Below are 26120 nucleotides of genomic sequence, written 5' to 3' on the forward strand. Positions count from 1 at the left end.
AATAAGCCACAGTTGTTACAGAAAGCTGATAAGAAAAAGAAAAAAGTGTTTGAGTGGTTTTACTCCCATTAAGAATTGTATCACTTATGCAGAGTTCCAACGTTTTTACCAAAATGTGCCGAGTAGTTTAAGTACTATAAATTAAGCCATATACTTTTATGTACATTAGGCTAAAAATGTCAGGAAGTTTTGATAATCAGTGAACACAAGTTAAGTCAACTCTTCAAAAATATTAAAAAATAGTCTTCAGATACATTTCACCTAGATAAATGTTTATGAGTGACACAGAATAAGAATCATAAACCAAAACTGTAAGCTTTTATTTCTTAGATTTAATAATGTACCAACATTCTGGCCTTAATTTTGACTCCAGAGTTTTCACATGAAAGAACTAAAATGACCTTTTTCTTTTCTTTTTTTTTTTTTTTTTTTTTTGACAGTCTTGCTCCGTCACCAGGCTGGAGTGCAGCGGTGTGATCTCGGCTCACTATAACCTCCACCTCCTGGGTTCAAACAATTCTCCTGCCTCAGTCACCTGAGTAGCTTGGACTACAGGCATGGACCACCATGCCCAGCTAATTTTTGTATTTTAGTAGAGATGGGGTTTCATTATGTTGGCCAGGATGGTCTCAATCTCAAACTCATGGATCAGCCCACCTCAGCCTCCCAAACTGCTGGGATTACAGGTGAGAGCCATCTTGCCTGACCAATGAAGTTTTACTCTCTCGTATACATTTGTATTAGTGAAACCATGTGATTTCATATTCCCTTTATATTTTCATTACTTATGAATTATCGAGAAAAAATATATTCCACAACTCTATTAAAGTTATGTAAGACAGTACCCAGAGAACTCTAACTAGTCCAGCCTTTATTTTCACTTTATAGCTTTAAGAACAAAACTTAAAAAGGGAAAATTATAATACAAAATCTTACTAGTATGTATTTAAAAAAAATCAGTACCCACAATGAAATACACTAACACCACAGTTATGTCAAAATACAATGATCATTACTCTTTCTTATTACGTTAATTGATGTAGCTCTTCCATTCAGATTTTGAGAGGAAGTCCTGCTCTGTCACCCAGGTTGGAGTTCAGTGGCAAGATCTCGGTTCACTGCATCCTCCACCTTCCAGGTTCAAGCAATTCTGCTGCCTTAGCCTCCCGAGTAGCTGGGATACTGGCATGCACAAAGATGACCCACTACTTTTTGTATTTTTAGTAAAGATAGGGTTTCGCCATGTTGATTAGGCTGGTGTTGAACACCTGAACTTAGGGGATCTGCCCACCTTGGCCTTACACAGTGCTAGGATTACAGGTGTGAGCTACCACACTCAGCCTGAAATTATCTTCCCCTAACAGTATTGTTGCCTCCTCCTCTGGCAGTTTAGGGACAATGTGAGAAAAGCTGTTTATACAATGTACTATAAAATCAGTTTTTCATTTATACATTGCAATTTTCTTGTTCATGAAGACAAAGACTGTGGGTTGCAATGAATTACTTTTGAAAACAAAATGGCATAGCAGTATTTCCAGTGTTAAGACAATTGGTTGCCACCTAGGGTTCAATTTCTGCAACGGTTACACATTTTAAATTGCTACTCAAAGTTGCTACAATTTAAAAACTGCACGTTGGAAATGCTTCTTTTTTTCCCTTAACAGGAGGCACACATGACAAAAAGAATTTATAAGGCATCAATGTTAGTATAAAAATACATATGGCTAGATTAATATAAAAATTATGTCCACTTTTTTCTGATACCAAATGTAGATTTGTCTTATTTAAATTCTGTCAGAAACTTTAGGAGAACATCTGAGTAGCTGAAACATACACAAAGACTGTAGAGTAAATAGATTAACGGGAAGTAGGACTTATTATAACTTACAATGATTACAAAGCAGAAATGTATGCAAAATATCAAATTACTTGAAGTAAAGTTATCACAGTAGCAAAGGCATTTATTTGTTTTTATAGCAAATATGATCTTTTATCTGTAAGTTTACATCAAAACAATAAAGTATTAACATTTAAGATAATTCGGTGTCATCAGCTTTTACAGAAATAAATACTTTAAAACAATGAAGACAGATCAGTTTGCTTTAACAAACTATAAACTAAACGAATTTCTCTTAACTGGTGATAGTCAAAATCCCAACTGGAGAGCAATCCTCAGAAAACTTCAAATGTAAAATCACTCAGTTCAATTTAGATCTGTAATTGAAAAGAACATCAGATCCATATATCTAATTGCAACATTGTAATGCATACAAACACTCCGGGTAGCAATCTGAGAAGTAAACCCTTTTGACCTGGGTATTCTGTATACTAGATTTTTCTCATATCCTTTGTGTTACCAGTAAATCTTTATGGTCTTTCAGAATGTTACTATGTAACATATTATCAAAACATCTTTGAAGTTTTGCATCTCTTTATTTCCTTTGTGGTAGTGATTATACATCTTATATTCTGAGGGTGGACACAGACAAAATAGAATGTAATTCTTTTAAGAATGGGACAAATATTGTCCTAATCAAATTCAGAGTTCATTTAGTCAAAGAAGTAAAACTAAAACACCTATAAATCTTCTACAATGCTCTCTCGAGATAAGCAAAACAAACTCTTATTAATAAACTAAACTTCCTCTCATAGCCATTGTCTTTATATTCCTTTCCTGATTACCCTACTGGGTCTAGTTCCAAAGGAAACACTGGCATCAATCTAAGTACTTTCCTGACCCACTTCCTGAGAAAAGTCTTAACATTCCTAGATCCTAACTCTAATATCTGTGTATGTAGCTTTGTGTTTCTGTATGCAGTCTAGGTAGGTTCTTTTAATTTTCCAGACGCCTTCAAGCCCATTGGCTGTGGAAATGTTCACATTTGCCCTTAATCTACAACACAGTGTTTATGCTTGTGGTTACTGCAACATGAAGTAAATGTCTTTTCTGTTTAATTCCCAAAACACCTCTGACTCAGGGTCCCCAAAAGGAGGTATATAAAGAAATCAGAATATGAAAGGAAAATATCTTGGGCCCCCCAAATTGCTAAGAAAAACTCAAGGTGGAAAGTGCGGCAAACCTGCCTCCCATTCTATTCAAAGTGGTCCTTCAGCTCACTGAGTTAGAAGCATATCTGACCGCCTACTTTACAAAGGCTAACAAAGACACCTTCCCTTTCCTAACTGAACCAATGTGCTTCTCATATATATTGACTGACGTCTCATGTCTCCCTAAGATGTTCAAAACCAAGCGGTGCCTGACCACCTTGGGTGCATGTCATCACAACTTCCTGAGAATGTCATGGGTGCATCCTCAATCCTGGCAAAAATCAAGTTTCTAAATTAACATGACACCTGTCTAAGATTTCCTCATTCACAAGAACAACAGGTTTTTCAGGCTTTTTCATTTTCTCCTTTTGGTTGTACCTTAAAATTTATATTACATGAAGGCAGATTTATGACTCAGAAATATTTCCTGAAGAAAAAAAATTTATAAATTTTAGAGTATTTTATGTTTTACAAAATGTACAAATGCGTATGTACAACAGAATTATGTCCTGTTTATTTTCTTTAATTCAAAGTGTAGGTTATCTAAATAGTTTGGAAATGTGCCAAAATATAAGCTATAATATCAGAAGAAGAGAAGGATGGGTGTGATAGATGAAGAAGAAAAACTGTAAACTGTAGAATCCTGTTGGTGAGTATATGAATGTTTATAGAGGAAGTTTAAAATCCTTCTATTCCTCTGAACAGCTGGAAAACAATGTTAATGAGAAGGATGGGTGTGACAGATGAAGAAGAAAAACTAAACTGTAGAATCCTGTTGGTGAGTATATGAATGTTTACAGAGGAAGTTGAAAATCCTTCTATTCCTCTGAACAGCTGGAAAACAATTTTAATGAATGTTGGGGTCAAACAAAAGCTGTAGAGATCCCTGATGTAAAATAATGGTTCCCAATGGAGTGAGAGCATCAGTATCACTTGTGCCTGTCTTAGACTTTCCAGAGACTTGCCTTAGTAATTTATTTTTGAGACAGAGTCTCAATCTGTTGCCCAGGCTGGCGTGCAGTGGCAAGATCTCTGTCTCCCAGGTTCAAGCCATTCTCCTCCCTCAGCTTCCTGAATAGCTGGGATTACAGGTGTGAGCCACTGTACCCAGCTGGCCTTTGTAATTTTGAGAGCTCTAGTATTTGCGCAGTTATGTTAAGGATGACTACTTATTAATGTCCAGTCAATCATAATTTTGGGGTTTCCATATACACATAGTTTTTGAATCATATTTTCATTATAGGGATGTTGATCAAGAAAGCCTACACCCAAATGAAGTTAAGCTACACCACCAATTCCATATTTAACACACACACACACACACACACACACACAGTCACTCTCATAAAGGGAAGAAATCAAAGTAAATTTTATTTGAATACAGTTAACTTAAAAAGTAAGATGAGGCATTTACTGCTTTGTGAATTCTACTGCTTTGTTACTAGGAAAAACAATCATTTCCATAAAATAGGTGCAAACCAAATCTGAAGTCTGGCCAATACAAACTGATGTTCAACAACGTAATTCTATTACGTACCATGGCAACAGGCCCAACATTTTAACAAGCCTTTCAAGTATATTCTAAATTTCAGTGCTGCATCCAACTGGTTCAAACAAGATTCCTTTTTTCGTTTGAGACGGCGTTTCGCTTGTTACCCAGGCTGGAGTGCAATGGTGCGATCTCGGCTCACCGCAACCTCCACCTCCTGGATTCAGGCAATTCTCCTGCCTCAGCCTCCCGAGTAGCTGGGATTACAGGGACGCGCCACCATGCCCAGCTAATTTTTTTGTATTTTTAGTAGAGACGGGGTTTCATCATATTGACCGGGATGGTCTTGATCTCTTGACCTCGTGATCCACCCGCCTCGGCCTCCCGAAGTGCTGGGATTACAGGCATGAGCCACCGTGCCCGGCCAAGATTCTTCTAAGAGACTAAGCATTTCTCTTGAGAGGACATGTTCTCAGAACTACGTGTTTAGAAACTCTTACTTTAATTATGATTGCCGACTGCCAAAGCTAAAATTGATTTTTGAAGAAAAGAATATTCCAAAGGATTGTAAAGTTTACAGATAATGCACAGATAAAACACCTATTAGGTTTATCTACTTACATTTTCAATGTCTTCATCATCATCTTCAGCATCAACAAACTGGATTTCATCATCATCTCCAGGACCAAATGTGTCTGTTTCACTGATTTCAGCTAAAGATAAAATAATATACTGATTATATAATCAAGATTTTGCCTGTAATCTCAGCACTCTGGGAGGCTGAGGTGGGGGATAACCTGAGGTCAAGAGTTTTGAGACCTGCCTGGCCAACATGGTGAAATCCCATCTCTACTGAAAAAAAAAATAATAATTTCCTGGCTTGGTGGTGCACACCTGCAATACCAGCTACTTGGGAGTCTGAGCCAGGGAATAACTTAAACCTGGGAGGTGAGGTTTGCAGTGAGCTGAGATTGTGCCACTGCACTCCATCCTGGGTGACAGAATGAGACTCTGTTTAAAAAAAAAAAAAAAAAGAAAGAACATATGTGCTGTATTTTTTCTTTCATTTTAAAAAGATAATTATAATGTTCACGTAGCACACATACAAAAGGTATTTTAAATACGGCAAACAGACTCTAATTATACTAACTAAACAGCTAAACATTTCCATGTAGCCTTCAAAAATGATTTGAGCTCAGGTTAACAACTTATCCTCAAAATATATAGTTATCTTGAAATTACAACAGCTACTTCACCAATTATTAAACAGATTTATCAAATCAGTGAAAAATACTTGGTTAAATCGTAATCACGGTTATCATTAAGCAATAAAGGTGAAAAAAGGAGGTGCTAGCTAAATTCCCAATTATTTCAGCAGTTCCTGAAATGCCAATAATTTCATCAGGATGTTCATGTTTATGTAAAAATCTTATTTTCATAAGTTGCAATGTGATAAACAATGAAAACATCTCCTTGTAAAATACATAGGCTTTAAAACAGTGCATATTCTCTTTGATGGTGTTATGAGGGACTTATTTTAATCTTGTCAAGTTTTGTGCAGTAAGCATGCATGATGTCTACCTTTAAGAAAAAGAAAACACAATTGTTTGTTAAAAATAATCCCACAGTTACAACTTTGGTAAGAGAAACTGAATACTTTTTTCTGTAAGATTCAAACATTACTATTATAATTGTTGCCTTTCCTTAAATGAAAACTGCCAATCTTTTAAGAATTGTTTAGAAAAAGTCTATACAAAATATATTCCTTTGAGAGATTATATACAAATCCAGAGCTTATGAATTAAAAAACTCATCATCAAAGGAAATTTCATAATTCAAAATCTCTTTATTAGAGGCTTCTATTTTTAAGTTCACACTGGCTTTATTTGAGATTTCCACTTATTAATATCTTTTCGAAAGTCTTAGAAGTATACTGAAGTATAGGCAAGACTACTTACCACAAATTTTGTACGTATACACTAAAATAGTAAGCAAAACAGAATTCTACTAAAATCCCTTCACCTAAATTCCACAAACATTAATATGAAAGAACAAGTAGATATAATAATTTTGATATTACCATGTTCTGGAAGCTCGCCATATGCCTTCAGACTTCTAGCTTCATCTGCATTGTACTTGAAAATTACATCAGCTTTGCTATCCTGAGAAATAAACAAATAATGTTCAAAACTGCTTATACCAAAGTATCACCAGTTGTTTCACAATTTACTTTCAAATTAAAGACATCTAAAGAAAGGCCACATAATGTTTGTTACAAGTGGTCCTGCTTTTCTTTGCCTACCCGAATACCTTCTAGAAAAAATTGTTGAGTCTGAATAATTAGGAAGTGGTTTGTATTCATTGGTAAACAATAATTAATAGATTTGGAAAGATACATACAGATTTCATTTTAATAAAGCATAAGTGGCAAGCCCGGTCTTTTATATACTATTACCTTTTAATTAGAAGTCTCTTTGAAAAAAAAATGGAAGATGAATTTTTAAAAATTGCATTGTAAAACTCTTAGGTCAAAGATTACAATTTAAAACTTAAATGCATTAAGGAATAATGTTAAAAAAGTAATATAGTTTTCTATGAATCAGTAGTTCTTAGTATCAGAATTATCTATGGAACTTGAAAAACAGACAGCTAGAGTTTAAGAATAGATACCTACTTCCTTAAGACTGAAAGTAGACCTGCCCAGGATGTGGTACATAAATGTACATTTTTAAAAGCTCTTCTGGGTGGGTGTTTCTAATGCAACCATTGAAAAACACTCTCCTAAGATGTGAAAACACTTCCCCATTTAAAATTATTTTATCCAACTTGGGAGGAGAGGAATTCTGATTGCTTACAATTTGCAATCTAGATCTAAAAACTAAAGTGATCTGTCACAATGGCAGTAAAACCAAAACTTTTCAAACCATCATGTGCAAACAAGATTTTGTTAAACTGGTGACTCAAATAATATAATGGACATAAAAATAACATTTTAAAAGCACAGTACAATTTATATATATGTGTATACACACACACCAAAACATAGTCAATGTGCAATCAAATATATATTTAATATATATACATACACGCACAGACACACACACACACACACACACATCAATGTGTAATTAAGTCTATCAAAATAAATGCCTCCTTGCAGCAATTGTACAAATGGCAGCACAAGGATTTACTAAAATTTGTTTCTTCATGAAAGAAATTAGAATACTGACAAAATTGGTCAAAGTCCATAAATCAGTAATCTGAAAATTAACCAAATGAAGCAATAAACACTAAGGAGTGTTTATTCAAGAAAAACAGGTGAATCTCACTAAGAAAAAGTGGCTTTTTAAGTTTCCCCATTCCCATTTCTCATCTCAGTTTCATAAACACCAACAGCCTCTCAGCTACTGAAAAACACAGAACAAGTCTGAAGTTTCTTGTTAACTCTATTCTATAGGTAGTAGACTGCCAGTTCCTGGAAACTCCCATTTTAAGAGCTTTTCTTTCACTTAACTGATTCAGAACTTACTCACTTTGAATGCTTACCTCCCAAGGCTTTTGTAGAAAACATAATCTGGCAGTAAAACCAAAACTTTTCAAACCATCATGTGCAAACAAGATTTTGTTAAACTGGTGACTCAAATAATATAATGGACATAAAAATAACATTTTAAAAAGCACAGTACAATTTATATATATATGTATATATTTTAACATGTTTTAAGTGGCAATAACAGTCTGGATAAAAAAGAAAACTAACCAAAAACTTAGAAGAAAAAGCTATGTAAGAGATATGCATAGGAAATGTGTAAAGTCCAAAATACTTCTGCAAATCTAAAAGGCCAAATACAGGTTCACGGCAATGCACATGATAAAGACACAGATATGAAAGACCTAATCTTACCCCTGACTGAAGTTAACATCCTGCACAGCATGAGATCAAGAATAAGGAAGAGGTGTCAGTTGACTGACACTGGTTGAATGTTGAAAGTATTACTCCACATGTTCAAGATTTCTCTTTGAATGCTCAATCCCTTAGTGGTTTTAATGAAATCTAAATTCAACATGAACTGCCTGTTAAACCAACCAACCATTCAATGGCCGAAGAATTAGTTCTGAAAAGTCACCAAACAAGCAGTAGTAACAAGAGCCCTGAGAAGTAGGAATCTGAGTTCCAGAACAGCTATGTGGTAGTTAAAATGTTCAGCTTTTGGGAGGAACTCAAGATGGCGCTGTGACAACAACCCAGGATTTCAGCTCTCTGTTAATCCGCGGAGAGGTGAGTCAAAGCTGCATTTTCAGACTGACCTTTGTTGCCCACAGAACGGGGAAATTCCCAAATATAAAGGAGACGCGGGAACCCAGGCAGAGGCTCTGCCTGGAAAAGCCGGCAGCCAGGGAAGTGGCAGCCGGCCGGCCCTACCCAGCGATCCCCACAGGGCACACTTGTCCGTGTGCCCTGTTGAAATGGCAACCTGAGACTTGAGAGGGCTGAACTTGAGACTGAAAGTGACTTGGGCAGTGGGCCAGCCCAGGGGATCGCAGGGACACAGCCTGTGGGATAGCGCAGTGAGAAAGAAAAAATGGCGATTCCCACCATGGAGACCGTCCCTGAGGCGCTCCCTGGGGGAGGGGCATCCACCATTACCGAGGCAACCCGCCCGGACTGAGACACACGCCCACTGCTGATGCAGCCTGCAGTTGCCCAGGCAACCCGCCCCTACTGAGATACACGCCCACTGTTGATGCAGCCGGCCGTTGCCGAGGCAACCCACTACAACAGAGAGACTCCGCTGCAGGGCGTAGCCCATGGTGGAGAATGCAGCAGAACAGCAAGAGCCTGCAGCAACAGGGCAAGCCTCAGAACAGCAGGGCAGAGCCTCGGCAGTCAACTAGTGATTAGACTGCCTCCTAGCTGGGCAGGACACCTCAACAGATATCCAAAAACAAAGCCCCAACGCCCCAAGACAGAGCATTTGAGAAAAAAAGGTTTTTTTTTTTTTAAATGAGCTCTGTTGCAGCAGAATCAAACATAGCAGCCTAACAGCCCTGAATGAACAACAGAGCTCACAGCTCAGCAATTGAGCTCCTATAAAGTACAAACTGTCTCCTCAAGCAGCTCTCTGACCCCTCTATATACAAAAGACTGACATTTGGCAGGCATCAACTGGGACGAATATAGCAGAAAAAGAAACTGGTAGCATCCCACACTGTTCCGCAGCTGCTATAGGTGTACTCCAGACAAGCAGGGCCTGGAGTGGACCTCAGCAGTCGTACAGCGAAGGGGCTAGACTGGTAGAAGGAAAACCAAGTAACAGAAATACTTCATCACCAACAATCTGGGTGTCCACTAAGAGACCCAATCGAAAAGTCAGCAACTACGCAGATGACAAGTGGATAAATCCACAAAGATGGGAAGAAACCAGCGCAAAAAGGAGGAAAAAACCCAAAACCAGAACAACTCACCTCCTAGAAAGAAACAAAATTCCTCACCAGCAAGGGAACAAAGCTGGACGGAGAATGACTGTGGTGAAATGACGGAATTAGACTTCAGAACATGCATAATCAGAAAATTCCATGAGCTAAAAGAACATGTTCTAAATCAATGCAAAGAAACTAAGAACCTTGAAAAAAGATTTGAGGAAATGATGACAAGAATGGATAACTTAGAGAGGAATAGGAATGAACTAAAGGAGCTGAAAAACACAATACGAGAACTTCACGAAGCATGCACAAGTTTCAATAGCCGAATTGACCAAGCAGAAGAAAGAATATCTGAAGTCGAAGATCAACTCAATGAAATAAAACGAGAAACCAAGATCAGAGGAAAAAGCGCAAAATGGTATGAACAAAGGCTCCAAGAAACTATGTGAAAAGGGACTATGTGAAAAGACCTAACCTACGTTTGATAGGTGTACCAGAAGGGTACGGAGAATGAATCCAAACTGGAAAATACTCTTCAGGATATCATCCAGGAAAATTTACCCCACCTAGCAAGACAGGTGAACATTCAAATGCAGGAAATACAGAGAACACAACAACGATATTCCACAAGAAGAGCAACCCCAAGGCACAGAATCGTCAGATTCAACAAGGTTTAAAGGAAGGAGAAAATACTAAGGGCAGCCAGAGAGAAAGGTCAGGACACGCACAAAGGGAAGCTCATCAGACTCACAGCAGATCTCTCGGCAGAAACACTACAAGCCAGAAGAGAGTGGGGGCCAATATTCAACATTCTTAAAGAAAACAACTTTCAACCTAGAATTTCATATCCAGCACAACTGAGCTTCAGAAGTGAAGGAAAAATAAAATCCTTTGCGAACAAGCAAGTACTCAGAGATTTTGTCACCACCAGGCCTGCTTTACAAGAGCTCCTGAAAGAGGCACTACACATACAAAGGAACAACCAGTACCAGCCATACCAAAAATCACACTAAATGCTAAAGAGCATCAACATAATGAAGAATCTACATCAACTAACGGGAAAAACAGCCACTTAGAATCAAAATGGCAGTATCAAATTCACACATAACAATATTAACCCTAAATGTAAATGGACTAAATGCACCAATCAAAAGACACAGACTGGCAAATTAGATAAAAATCCAAAACCCATCAGTGTGCTGTATTCAGGAAACCCATCTCACATGCAAGGATACACAAAAACTCAAAATAAAAAGATGGAGGAAGATGGACCAAGCAAATGGAGAGCAAAAAAAAAGCAAAAGTTGCAATTCTCATCTCAGATAAAATAGACTTTAAAGCGACAAAGATCAAAAGAGACAAAGAAGGCCATTACATAATGGTAAAAGGATCGATACAACAAGAGCTAACGATCCTAAACATATATGGACTCAATACAGGAGCACCCAGATACATAAGGCAAGTTCTTAATGACTTACAAAGAGACTTAGATTCCCACACAATAATAGTGGGAGACTTTAGCACTCCACTGTCAATATTAGACAGATCAACAAGACAGAAAATCAACAAGATATCCAGGGCTTGAACTCAGACCTGGAGCAAGCAAACCTGATAGACATTTACAGAACTCTCCACACCAAATCCACAGAATATACATTTTTCTGAGCACCACATAACACCTACTCTAAAATTGACCACAGGATTGGAAGTAAAGCACTGCTCAGCAAATGCAAAACAACCCAAATCATAACAAACAGCCTCTCAGACCATAGTGCAATCAAGTTAGAACTCAGAATTCAGAAACCAATCCAGAACCGCACAGCTTCATGGAAACTGAACAACTGGCTTTTGAATGTTGACTGAGTAAACAATGAAATGAAGGCAGAAATAAAGAAGTTCTTCGAAACCAATGACAACGAAGACACAAAATGCCAGAATCTCTGGGACACATTTAAAGCAGTCTCTAGAGGAAAGTATATAGCAATAAGTGCCCATATGAGGAGAATGGAGAGATCCAAAATGGACACCCTATCGTCAAAATTGAAAGAGCTAGAGGAGCAAGATCAAAAGAACTCTAAACCCAGCAGAAGACAAGAAATAACTAAGATCAGAGCTGAACTGAAGGAGATTGAGACACGAAAAACCCTTCAAAAAATCAATAAATCCAAGAGCTGGTTTTTTGAAAAGATCATCAAAATAGACATACCACTAGGCAGATTGATTACAGCTAAAAGAGAGAACAACCAAACAGATGCATTAAAAAATGATAAACGGGAAATCACGACAGACTCCACAGAAATTCAAACCATCATCAGAGAACATTACAAACAACTCTATGCACATAAACTAGTAAACCTGGAAGAAATAAATAAATTCCTGGACTCCTGTGTCCTCCCAAGCCTAAATAAGGAGGAAGCTGAAACTATGAATAGACCAATAACATGGTCAGAAGTCGAGGCAGCAATTAAGAGCCTACGACTCAAAAAAAGCCCAGGTCCAGACAAGTTCAAAGCCGAATTCTACCAGACACACAAAGAGGAGCTCGAACCATTCCTTCTAAAACTATTCCAAATAATCCAAAAAAAGGGAATCCTTCCCAAATCATTTTATGAGACCAACATCATCCTGATACCAAAACCCGGCAGAAACCCAACAAGAAAAGAAAACTTCAGGCCAATATCCATGATGGACATAGAGGCAAAAATCTTCAATAAAATATTGGCAAGCCGATTGCAACAGCAAATCAAAAAACTTATTCATCACAATCAAGTAGGAATCATCCCAGGGATGCAAGGCTGGTTCAACATACGCAAGTCTATAAACGTAATTCACCACATAAAAAGAACCAAAAACAAAATCCACATGATTATCTCAATTGATGCAGAGAAGGCATTTGACAAAACACAACAGCCCTTTATGCTAAAAACCCTCAATAAACTCGGTATCGATGGAACGTATCTCAAAGTAATAAAAGCTATTTATGACAAACCAACAGACAATATCATACTGAATGGGCAAAAACTGGAAGCATTCCCTTTGAAATCTGGCACTAGACAAGGATGCCCTCTCTCACCACTCCTATTCAATATAGTACTGGAAGTTCTAGCCAGAGCAATCAGGCAAGAAAAAGAAATAAAGGGTATTCAAATAGAAAAGGTGGAAGCCAAATTGTCTCTATTTGCAGACGGCATGATAGTATACCTAGAAGACCCCATCGCCTCAGCCCAAAAACTCCTGAAACTGATAAGCAACTTCAGCAAAGTCTCAGGATATACAATCAATGTGTAAAAATCACAAGCATTCGTCTACCCCAATAACAAACTTAAAGAAAGCCAAATCAAGAACGAACTGCCATTCACAATTGCTACAAAAAGAATAAAATACCTTGGAATACAACTCACAAGGAACATAAGAGACCTCTTCAAGGAGAACTACAAGCTACTGCTCAACGAAATCAGAGAGGAAACAAACAGATGGAGAAACAGTCCATGTTCATGGTTAGGAAGAATTAATATCGTGAAAATGGCTATACTGCCCAAAGTAATTTACAGAATCAACGCTATCCCCATCAAGCTACCACTGACTTTCTTCACAGAGCTGGAAAAAACCACCATGAACTTCATATGGAACCAGAAGAGAGCCCGCATAGCCAAGTCAATTCTAAGCAAAAAGAACACAGCGGGGGGCATCACACTACCGGATTTCAAACTATACTACAAGGCTACAGTAATCAAAACAGCATGGTAACGGTACCAACACAAAGATATAGACATATGGAACAAAACAGAGGCACCGGAGAAAACACAACATATCTACAACTATACAATCTTTGATAAACCTGACAAAAACAAGGAATGAGGAAAGGATTCCCTGTTTAACAAATGGTGTTGGGAAAACTGGCTAGCCATGTGCAGAAAGCAGAAACTGGACCCCTTCCTGACACCTTACACTAAAATTAACTCCAGATGGATTAAAGACTTAAACATACGACCTGGCACCATAAAAACCCTAGAAGGAAATCTAGGCAAAACTATCCAGGACATAGGAGTAGGCAAGGACTTCATGAACAAACACCAAAAGCATTGGCAACAAAAGCCAAAATAGAAAAATGGGACCTAATCAAACTCCACAGCTTCTGCATGGCAAAAGAAACAGTCACTAGAGTGGATCGGCAACCAACAGAATGGGAACAAATTTTTGCAGTTTACCCATCTGACAAAGGGCTGATATCCTTTTGAATTTACAAAGAACTCAAACAGATTTACAAGAAAAAAACAAACAAGCCCATTCAAAAGTGGGCAAAGGATATGAACAGACACTTTATGAAAGAAGACATATATGTGGCCAACAATCATATGAAAAAATGCTCATCGTCACTGGTCATCAGAGAGATGCAAATCAAAACCACATTGAGATACCATCTCATGCCAGTTAGAATGGCGATCATTAAAAAATCTGGAGACAGCAGATGCTGGAGAGGATGTGGAGAAAAAGGAACACTTTTACACTGTTGGTGGGAGTGTAAATTAGTCTAACCATTGTGGAAGACAGTGTGGCGATTCCTCAAGGCCTTAGAAATAGAAATTCCATTTGACCCAGCAATCCCATTACTGGGTATATACCCAAAGGACTATAAATCATTCTACTATAAGGACACATGCACACGAATGTGTATTGCTGCACTGTTTACAACAGCAAAGACCTGGAATCAACCCAAATGCCCATCGATGATAGACTGGATTGGGAAAATGTGGCACATATACACCATGGAATATTATGCAGCAATCAGAAATGATGAGTTCGTGTCGTTTGCAGGGACATGGATGAATCTGGAGAACATCATTCTCAGCAAACTGACACAAGAACAGAAAATGAAACACCGCATATTCTCACTCATAGGCAGGTGATGAAAAATGAAAACACATGGACACAGAGAGGGGAGTACTAAACACTGGGGTCTATTGTGGGGAAAAGGGGAGGGCCAGTGGGAGGGGGAGTTGGGGAGGGATAGCCTGGGGAGAAACGCCAAATGTGGGTGAAGGGGTGAAAGCAAACAGAACACACTGCCATGTGTGTACCTATGCAACTGTATTGCATGCTCTGCACATGTACCCCAAAACCTAAAATGCAATAAAAAAAGAAAAAAATAAAAAAAAAATAATAAAATAAAATAAGATGTTCAGTTTTTAAGAAATAAATTAAGATACCTAAAAAGGTGGACAGAAGACTTTAACACTAGCAAGCAACTAGACTTAACAGATGACTACACGAAACTCCAACCAGTAGCAAGAGAATAAGAATCCAGACATAGCAGTAATTTTAATGTGGTTAAGCAATGGTAATAAGTTCCATGGGCAGTAATCAAATGGATTTTATAGACCTATGACATGTAAATAGTTTCAAGGTTAGAGATAAATGGCTACTCCTGTCTTTGTTCTATACTGCTCCTCTTAAAATTAAAGCATATACAACAGTCTGTACTGTAACTACTTGTGTGCATGCGTAACTTTATACTACAAAACCAAAAAACTCTTAGAGGAGAACTGACTTATTCAACAGCATCATCTCGACTTGCGGTTTCCCAACTAAGTTTCAAAATATTAAAATAATATTAAGAACATGAGTCTCCAAAATTATTAAATTTTGCTTTGACATATCAGGATACTAATAAAAAATTACTACCTATATACTATCATTCTCATTTTTAAAAATATTAAAAACATATTTAAAAACAAAAAATTGTGTTCCATGAAAAACAACTACATATCTTCTAATATGACTTCAAAGCACTGAAATTCAGCCTACTCCAATACTATTTCATGTCTGAAATGCCTAGCTGAATGCCTCAAACACCACTAGCGTTTAAATGGATGATGACAGAATGGTCTACTTGTCCGAACCTGCAAGAAAATATTTACTACACACGGTATTAATAATAAAATCAAAGAATTAAAACAAATCATGTCTTTCCACAAAATACATGTACCATTAACTATCTGTGCAAATTATTCTGAATTTGAAAAATTTTACAGTCTTAAACACAACTGGCCCTAAATAATGATGCTGGCAGAACCCTGAGAAAGTATACGGGGCTGGAACAAGTTAAAGATGCTAGTTGGTATCTTCTAAACATCAACGACTACTTTTAAAGACACAACACATACTTAGATGTTATTTTTACCTGATAGTCTCGTAGACCAACCAATATAATGTCTGAAGTATTTATCCAAACCTGTAAGAAATTTATGCAGATTATTTTAAAAATAAAAGCAAATAAGAAGGAGAATGTTTAGTGAATCTTCCCATAAAACGGATACGCTATTCACCTAATGTGAAAAAAAAAATAAAATTAAGACTTTGATGCCAGGCCAGGTGTCTCATGCCTATAATCCCAGCACTTTGGGACGCTAAGGCAGGAGGATCACCTGAGCACAGGAGTTTGACACCAAAACTAGAAAACATAGAGATGCCTAGACTGTACAAAGAGTCAAAAAATTTCAAAAAGTTGGGTGTAGTAGCACATGCCTGCAGTTACTTTAGAAGGCTGATATGGGAGAACTACTTGAGGTGGAGGCTGCAGTTGAGTGATGACTATGCCACTGTACTCCAGCCTAGAGCACAGAGATCCTGTCTCATAAAATTGGGGAAAAAAACTGTAACATATATACATAGTATAGTGGTATGTAGCACATAGTTAAGGTCTGGCATGGAAAAAATTACAGTACCAATTGAGTTTGTTAAAATTTTCTTTCTTAGAATGTTAAAAATCATAACAATTTTATTCCAATTACTCAAGAATTTAGAATTCCAGATAATCTTTGTGGTAGAAATTCGGACATGCAATTGTATCTAAACAAAATGTTTCTAACAAACATTTGTATCTAAACAACAAACAAGATGTATCTAAACAAAATGATTCTAAAGCACCCAATCTACATAAATATAGCCTCTGCTATTGCCTTAACGTTTGTATTCCTCAAGATTTTTGTCGAAATTTGAATCCCATGGTACTAGGAGGTTGGGCCTTTGGGAGGTGATTATGTAATGAGGGCTGATCCCTGATGAATGGGATTTTTGCCCTTATAAAAGAGGCCCAAGGGAGCTCATTCATCTCTTCTAAAATATGTGGAGAATGCAGAAGGCACCACATATGAATGAGAAAATGGGTCATCACCAATATTAAATGGATTTCTCTTTCTCCAGAGCTATGAGAAATAAAATTTCTGTTGTTTATAATCTACCCAGTCAAAGGTACTTTGTGATGGTAGCCCAAACGGACTAAGAGAACCCATAAAATTGCCACTAATTTGGAAATGAAAGCATGTGAACACACCAAATAGATTCTATTTTCTTCTTTTTGAGATAGAAACTCTCACTCTGTCACCCAAACTGAAGTGCATTAGCAGAATTCTTAGCTCATGGCAACCTTGCGCTCCGGGGTTCAAGCAATCATCCTGCCTTAAGCCTCCTGAGGAGATGGAACTATAGGTATATGCTGGCTAATACTTGTAGAGAGCTCAGCCAAAATAAAGTTTTTATTATTTTAATTATAAAATTTAAGTACCACAGACTTTTAATCAATTTGATTTATAAAACTACCTGATATGGTATTGTAACAAATCTGCTGTCTACCATTTCATATTCCAATTTTCCTCATACCACCTACAACTATTTCAACCAAGACAAAACCTAATGAAGGAATATGCAGCAATTAGTCTCTTTTAATGTAAATTCCCACATTTTTTATTGTTTCAAAGTATTAACATTTGAGTCAAGACGATTTGTATTATATATTAAAACATGTGATTTAGTCAATACTAACATCAGAGTAAACACTTCTGGCAGGAATACAACAGAAGCCAAACAAAGGAATTATTCTTTAAAAGTAAATCTAAAAGTTATCAAAGACCTTTTCTGTTTATTCTTATTGTCATGAGTCACGGTTGTATAAATTATTTTGAGAACTCAAATTGCTTAGACCATGTATTTAAAGCAGAGACTTTTTTAAATTGAAGTAAAAGAAATCTACACACCTACCTTTTTTCTCAATTTTCCTCGGATATGGCATAACCTCTTTACACCATCAAAACACAATGCTTCCAATCGTCCATTCCCCAGCATTTTAATTACCTGAGCATACTCTGAGAAGAGGAGAGTAAAACAAGGGTGAGATCCTATTCAGCGTTTGTTAAAATGTAATGAGTGAAATTTAGCTGTTTGGTTGGGCATGGTGGCTCACACTCATAAACCCAGCAATTTGGGGGGCAGCCAAGGCTGGTGAATCTCCTGAGGTCAGGAGTTCAAGACTAGTTTAGCTAACATGGGGAAACCCCATCTCTACTAAACATACAAAAATCAGTTGGCTGTGGTAGTTGGTGCCTGTAATCCCAGGTACTCAGGAGGCTCACGTAGGAGAATGGCTTGAACACAGGAGGCAGAGGTTTCAGTGGGGCTGAGATTATGCCACTGTATGCCAGCCTGGGTGACAACAGCAAAACACCACCTCAAAACAAAACTAAAACAAAAAACAGAAGAAAATTATCTGTTAATAAAAGCTCCTCTAACTGCTAAATCAGATCAAACTACAAAGAAAAACAGAATAAAACAAACAGCAAAAAGTTTAAGAAATTCATTCAGACAGTCCTATTTCAAAATGTCACATATTATGGTAGGAAAACCGGAGTCCCAGCTATGCATATTTACTTTAACACCTTTATTTTTAGAATAAATAAAAGCCTAAGTCAAGTAACTTGTTTAGTGTTACAAACGCCATTTCCATGACAAGCTATATCCGTTAGTAGAGGCATTTTAACTACCTACCCATTCTGAATATGTCAACAGTTGTTTTTCACGATTGTACACTTTAGTTTGGAACATCGAAGTGGCTCATTTCATAATATACACTATAACCCTTCATCAGTCTCCCCACATGAGCCCTAACTCAATCTTCACCATCCTTAATCTCAGAAATGACTGAGACAAATTATAGCCTAACTATTAAAAATTCCCATTTACTTTAGACTATCTCAGTGATTATTCTTAAGTTCTTGAATCTTGAAAAATGGGAGTGACATTCCTAAGTAAAATGTAACACGTTTATGGGAAATACTTTCAAAAGTGCCCTGATTCCACTGCTACTAGAAAGTACTCTTATAAGAATATGAGCATTAGCCAGTACAGCCATTCTCTTCTAAGAGGCAGGAAAGAGAAAAAAACAAACAAAGGAAATAGAGGGAAACAGACAATTCCAAAATTTTCACACTAATAAGGTTTCTTCTTAGAACTATCCAAGAGAAGACCAGGCATGGTGGCTCACGCCTGTAATCCCAGCACTTTGGGAGACCGAGGTGGGGAGATGATGAGGTCAAGAGAGCGAGACCATCCTGGACAACATGGTGAAACCCCGTCTCTACTCTAAAAATACAAAAAATTAGCTGGGCATGGTGGTGCATGCCTGAACCAGGTGGCAGAGGTTGTGGTGAGCCGAGATCACACCATTGCACTCCAGCCAGGGTAAGGAGCAGAACTTCGTCTCAAAAAAAAAAAAAAAGAACTATCCAAGAGAATGTCGACTAACACATAATTACATTTAAGAGATAAATTTATAAAGCTACATTGAGAGGTTGTTATATATGTGGCAACTGAGTTCATTTTACAGAAGTCGGTGAGCCCAGCTTATCATTAAGCACTTCTGCAACATGGATAAAAATAACAATAAAATAAGAACAAATGGAAATTAAAAACCTGGTCCTGAAAGTACAGTCAATATCTATTAGAAATGAAAGAAGATAGCTAAATAGGTGTCTTTTGCCAGAAAATAAGTTTCATATAATTAAAACATGTTAACTTTTTAGTGGCTTCTATCTAGAATATAAAAGACTAACAAAAATTCAACATAGAAACATACATAGTTTTTGTCATAAATATTAAATAATGTATTTATGCTGAAAATAATTAAACGTGGAGAAATTTGAATATAGATTATCTAAGAGATTAGGACTCTTCACAAAATGTCCTGTTAGGGAACTATTAAACTGTAAGCTAATCTAAACAGTCATATGTAGTTAGTGGTACCTATTTGAAACAGCATAGTATAAAAGTTAAAAACAATATAACATTAAAGTTAAATTTGTTGCAATAATTCTACTGTAGTTAGAGAAAGAAATGTGCTTCATCTTAGAAGATATACATTGAAGTATTTAGGTCTGAGGCCTGTAAATTCATGTTACTAGTTATCTGTATAGAAAATCAAAATGGTCAGAAAAATGTGTAAACATGCAGAAATGCAAAGATAGAAATAAACGATGTAAAGGTTAAAAACTAGTAAATTCAGGTGAGGAATATTTACAATTTTGTTGTGTACTAATATTTCAAATTTTTCCTATGTTCATTATTTTAAAAAGAAAAAATGAAGACAAAATCAAATGCACCAATGAATTTATTTTGTTCTTTTGTATCTCCTTTTATCAATCCAGTGGGGTTAGTCAATTATTAAAACTGTATTACAGGCTGGGCATGGTGGCTCACACTGTAATCCCAGCACTTTGGGAGGCAAAGACGGGTAGATCACGAGGTCAAGAGATCAAGACCAACCTAGCCAACACAGTGAAACCCCAACTCTACTAAAATACAAAAATTGGCTGGGTGTGGTGGCTCACGCCTGCAGTGCCAACTACTGAGAGGCAGAGGCAGGAGAACTGCTTGAACCCAGAAGGTGGAGGTTGCAGGGGGACAAGATTCTGCCACTGCACTCCAGCCTGGCACCTGGTGAGAAAACAAGACCATTAAAAAAATAATTATATATATATATATATATATATATATATATATATATGTATATATAGTATTACATTTTATGATTAAGTACTAGTGGCAGTGAAGCACTTGGGGTTCAAAAAGGTTTTATGATTTTTATCCTAAAAAATACCCATGGTCTACTAATAGTGTATGACATTACGCATTAACAACATATGAAATATTTAATCATCACAGTCTATGCTTAATTTGCTCTAAACTTTTTTTTTGTTTCGAGCAGGGTCTTGGTCTGTCACCCAGGCTGAATACAGTCATGCCCTCACAGCTCCCTGCACCCTTAACCTCCTGGGTTTAAGCCCTCCTCTCCCCTAATCCCGCGGAGTACCTCGGACTCCTGTCGTGTACTACTATGCCTCATTATTATTATTACTATTTTTGTAGAGACAGGGTTCTGCCCTATTGCTCCCAGCTTTAAGCAAGTGAAACACTTCACTTCCCAAAAGGCTGGGATTACAGCAATCAGTTAGATTGTATTCCTCCACGCTAAACAATGAAACTGTGTTTGCAAAAATGCTCTCAATGAATCCTCTATCCAGACTTAATATATCCTAGAAATTATTATTTAATAAACAAATTCTAGATAAATGTGGATGATGAGAAATGACAACAGGAAAAATGGAAACATAGGACAACTGCTTAGCATAATGACTAAGACTCCTTTAAGAAAAAGACAGAAAATTATACTCATGGCAACAATGAAACATGTTAATAAAAGAAGCCTAACTTAAAGTCTTACCTTGTCCATCCTCTTTAAACACCAACTCTCTTTTTTCAGATTCCTTCTCATTCTTACCCCTGCGCCTGGTTTTACCTCCTTTACCTAATTAATTTAAAAAGAAGATAAAAAATTCACTGTAAAAATCTACATATTATATACATTAAACTATAATACAAAAGAAGACTTTTGAAGTTTGCTTTTGAAACCACTTGCAGGAAAATTGAAAATGTGTCATTTAAACAGATTTATTATCTGTTTAAATGTATTTACATTACAACATTAACATTACAGAATTAACAGGACTTGTCAGAGTTCTCTTTAAGTCTTTTACCAGGTACATATCAATACTATCCTCTTGGACATTTGTTTGGATACTTCTGAGATAAATGTACATCTTATGTAAAACTGTATGAAAGAAACATTTTATTACTCAAAGAACTATTGTGAAGATGTTGTTCATGCTTTCCAAATAAAAACAGGACTCTATTCATTTTCTTCTATAGCATCTTTTAACTCTACTCAATAATTAGTCCTGAGTATCTTTCCATTACAATAGCTGCAGACCTGGGCCAACATTTTAACTGTTAAAGTATATTAATGCTGTATCTTGATTTCTTCAATGTTTCACTATTATGACACAATGCTGCATTGAAGGTTGTCTGCAAACAACCTTCATAAGGTAAATGAACACAAGGAGAATTTCTGAGTTAAAAGTTTACAAATTCACTTCCTTACTCTTTAGATCAACTATTTCAACTGCCATCACATTTCTTTCCATTTTTATATTTTCGCTTATTGCTAGACACATAAGCGAAAGGATTTTCTATTGAATCACCAAGGAATTGGGGTAATTTTCCGTAACATTTTGTCCCCATTACCGAATGTTAATGAAAATAGCAGTGGTTTCCAAAAGGAGGGTTAAAGACCGCAAATCAAGTAATATTAAAGGATCGATGGAAGAATCTGAATAAAAAAGATAACACTGCAAATAAAATAAAATTTACATACTTGACCACTGTAAACTCAGACATCTAATTCTTGAATGCATCCAATACCTCAGGGGCAGTTACAGTACTGTGTGCCACTATAAATCAAAGTGACTCGTCTACATTTTGATCCATTCTTAGCACACACCAAAACTAAATTTCTAAAAGAAAAACACGTTCTATATTTTGAGTCATTAATCTTGCCTGAACTTAGCGGTGTCAGGACAAGGATCATACCTGCTTTGCTTACTGAGTTTTACAAAAGTTTGGCAGCTTTTCAAATGACTAAATAATGCTTAGTTCAAGTTCTAAAAGAATGGCAACTTTTAAATTGCATATCGCAATCTCAAAGGTGGAGGCACCTTGGTCTATCTCTTCAGGAGTAGGCCAAAGGCTGCCCGTTTCCCGATGTGAGGATTGGTTTCTAAGACTTCGGAAGAAAACCAGCTGAATGAGTGCAAAGAAAAAGTCACACTACATATGGCCCATGCTCATTTACATGTTTACTTGGATAAACCTCATCACAATATTAACAGGCATCTGGATTTTCAGGTAAAAAACAACAACAACAAGAAAACCAAATTAGCAACTTTTATTTCTACATTAGTAAGTCTAATAAAATACGGGTCTTCCGCAGTATCCTTCAACGAATAAGCCCAGCAGATAACACCGATTTTACATAATAACAAAAACATTCCATTTAGGATGGGGATTATCTCAAGAAGAAAAAATGGCGAGTGGTGGCAGAGGACTTTATGAATCTGTGCTGTAATTCTTAGACATATCTTTCTTTTAAGTGCCTCACATATGATTAAAAAAAAAAAAACTGTTCTCAGTCTACCATAATTAACCAAACCCTTATGATTCTCCTTTTATTGTAATGTCGTGCAATAGAATTCACTATCTTTTAAGAGAATGAGACTAGGCATGCACATACCACAATTAAAGTCGTTTAATATTCTTTTTTAATCTTCCTTTCTAAGAACAAAAAATCCACACCTCCTACTTAAACAATTTAGATGTGTTTTGGAGATACTCTTTCTAATGAGAATATTCTTAGGCATCATTCAGTGTAAAAGTTCTACCCTACAAGAACAAAGCAAGCCTTACTATTTAAGGAATGGTGTCAGGTACAGGTACAGTAACATCAACAAAGATTTATTGGACACTTTGCAAGGGATACTGTGATCTTTAGTTGATAGCTTATTTAAGAGAACTGTGAATCTCATCAACAGAAATAAAGGTGGAAACAAGATAACTACTGAAGTTGTTCAGTGCTATCTGAAAAATAAGTTCACTTACAACTTAAAAAGTGGGAGGCCTAACCTCTCCTTAGGCCTCCCACTTTATAATTGTAAGTAAACTTACATTCAAGTCTAAGCTTGGTGTGAAAATTTAGCCGCAGAATGAAGGTAACCTTTATGTCTTTATTCCCACAATATTTATTTGATAAGGAAGTTGAAAACTTGCCTAAATATGTAACACATCTTCTGCAAAAGAATGATCAACTTTTTTAAAGAGCTGGGGCAGAGTAAAACGCCAGAGATGAACCTAAACATGTTTCAAGGTTTCCTCACCGTTTAACACAAAAAAGGGAATATCCTTAACAACACTTTTAACTGTCCGGATAGTCTTCAAAATGAATAACTGCTTCAGGAAAGTAGCAGGGAAGTTGGTAGGAACCTATACTTGAAGGCCAGGCCTTCCGGATAAGGTCCCTCAATCGTCTCTTCCTATACACGGTAAGTCTGGTATGAATCAGTCTCAAAAGCCCACGATCCTCCGAAGGCCTCATAAACATGGCGGCTGTCCCACCCCAATGTGACCAAACTGAGTGTTCCCAGCGTCTTTCCCTAACACATAAGAAGGGGCGCGGCGCCCAATACCCGCGGGAAGAACCGTCACTGCGACCTGGAACAGACGTCGAGATTAATGGCAGAGCAGGCAGAGGTACAGTCCCAGAGGCCTGCAGGATTACCTTTATTCTTGGGCATGCTGGTGTTAAGGGCCTCGTGTGACCTCTTCCGACTCCTTTCTGGCGGTTACTACTCCACAGCAGCCTGAACTAAGATGTCGCAGACGGGCGCGTCGAAGAGACTGGCTACTGAGCTCTGTAACACACTTCAGACGGGCACTTTATGACGCCAGCAAAAGGCGACGAAACTAATTACGATACTTCCCCCGCCCCCAACCGCTTCTCTATGTCGGAGGCGTGGCCAAATGACTGACGTAGTAGATCAAGTCAATAAGAAAGAGTTTGGTCCACGAAAAAACTCGGGGCGGGGCGGGACTAGACTCAGCATGGAGAAGGCGGAGTCAGGAACGGAAGGAGCGGGGTGGTGGGGTCTACCGCTTTGTAAAAAAAACCGTCTTCGGGCTGGCTGCGGTGGCTGACGCCTGTAATCCCAGCACTTTGGGAGGCCTAGACGGGTGGATCACGAGGTCAAGAGATCAAGACCATGGTGAAACTCCGTCTCTACTAAAAAATACAAAATTATCTTGGTGTGGTGGCGCGCGCCTGTAGTCCCAGCTACTCGGGAGGATGAGGCAGGAGAATTGCTTGAACCTGGGAGGCAGAGGTTGCAGTGAGCCGAGATCGCGCCACTGCACTCCAGCCTGGCGAAACAGCAAAACGCTGTCTCAAAAATAAATAAATAAATAATAAAAAAAAAACAACCATCTTTCCGGGTCTGGAGCTGTGGCTCACTGCCATAATCCCAGCACTTTGGGAGGCCGAGGCTAGCGGATCACGAGGTCAGGAGATGGAGATCATCGTAGCCAACGTAGTGAAACCCGGTCTCTACTAAATTAAAAAAAAAAAAAATTACCTGGGCGTGATGGCACATGCCTGTATTCCCAGCTACTCAGGAGGCTGAGGCAGGAGAATAGCTTGAACCCAGGAGGCGGAGTTTGCCATAAACCGAGATCGCCCCTCTGCCCTACATTATGCGTGACAGTGAAAGACTCCGTGTCCGTGTCAAACAAACAAACAACAGTCTTCCAGTTTCACAACTTACTGTGGCATTTACCTATAACCTCCTAAAACAAGTCCTTGCTCTTATACAATGAGATTGGAGGACTGGTGAAGGACAAGGACCCCTATGTTCCGAATGATTATTACTTTTCTCCATCTTTTTTTTTTTTTTTTTTTTTTTCTTGAGACAGTTTTGCTCTGTTTGCCCAGGCTGGAGTGCAGTGGCCAGATCTCGGTTCGCTGGAAGATCCTTCTTTTGGTTTCAAGCGATTCTCTTACCTCAGCCTCCACAGTAACTGGGATTACAGACGCTGGTCACCACGCCCGGCTAATTTTTGTGTATTTAGTAGACAAAATGGGTTTTCACCGTATTGGCCAGGCTGGTCTCGAACTCCTGACCTCGTGATCTGCCGGGGCCTCCCAAAGTGCTGGGATTATAGCATGAGCCACCACCCGCGGCCTACTTTTCTCTATCTCTGTCTTCTCTATCTCACCATAAACCATATCAGTACAGACACCAGATCTGTTGCCTAAGCCTCTGAATTTTGCAGTATATCATGACTTAACCAAATGTCTCAAATGGACTGGCTGTGGTGGTCAAATTATTTCAGGAAAAATTCCACTGGGTTATGGTATTCGATCATTTAGTTAACTGTATTTGTTGTA

The 26120-nt window shown here is 37.7% G+C and overlaps 1 protein-coding gene across 1 annotated transcript; it reads right to left on the bottom strand.

Moving 5' to 3' along the window:
* Positions 1–290: 290 nt before the first annotated feature.
* Positions 291–24623, bottom strand: LOC144581324 (eukaryotic translation initiation factor 1A, Y-chromosomal-like). Its single transcript, XM_078364508.1, has 7 exons — positions 24459–24623; positions 21513–21596; positions 17999–18102; positions 16143–16193; positions 6618–6699; positions 5159–5250; positions 291–2214 (listed from the first exon to the last, which is right to left on the bottom strand). Exons 1-7 carry the CDS (start codon positions 24472–24474, stop codon positions 2209–2211), a joined length of 435 nt encoding a protein of 144 aa, XP_078220634.1. The 5' UTR covers positions 24475–24623; the 3' UTR covers positions 291–2208.
* Positions 24624–26120: the final 1497 nt, after the last annotated feature.

The sequence above is a fragment of the Callithrix jacchus genome, chromosome Y (genome assembly GCF_049354715.1).
Source record: "Callithrix jacchus isolate 240 chromosome Y, calJac240_pri, whole genome shotgun sequence".
NCBI lineage: Eukaryota > Metazoa > Chordata > Mammalia > Primates > Cebidae > Callithrix > Callithrix jacchus.

Excerpts from the sequence above, each read along its gene's own strand:
- LOC144581324 (XM_078364508.1), bottom strand. Across the intron at positions 6,700-16,142 it reads TTGGTCTACGAGACTATCAG|GATAGCAAAGCTGATGTAAT; the intron begins GTAAAAATAACA and ends TTTATTTCTCAG. Across the intron at positions 5,251-6,617 it reads TGGCGAGCTTCCAGAACATG|CTGAAATCAGTGAAACAGAC; the intron begins GTAATATCAAAA and ends TTTTATCTTTAG.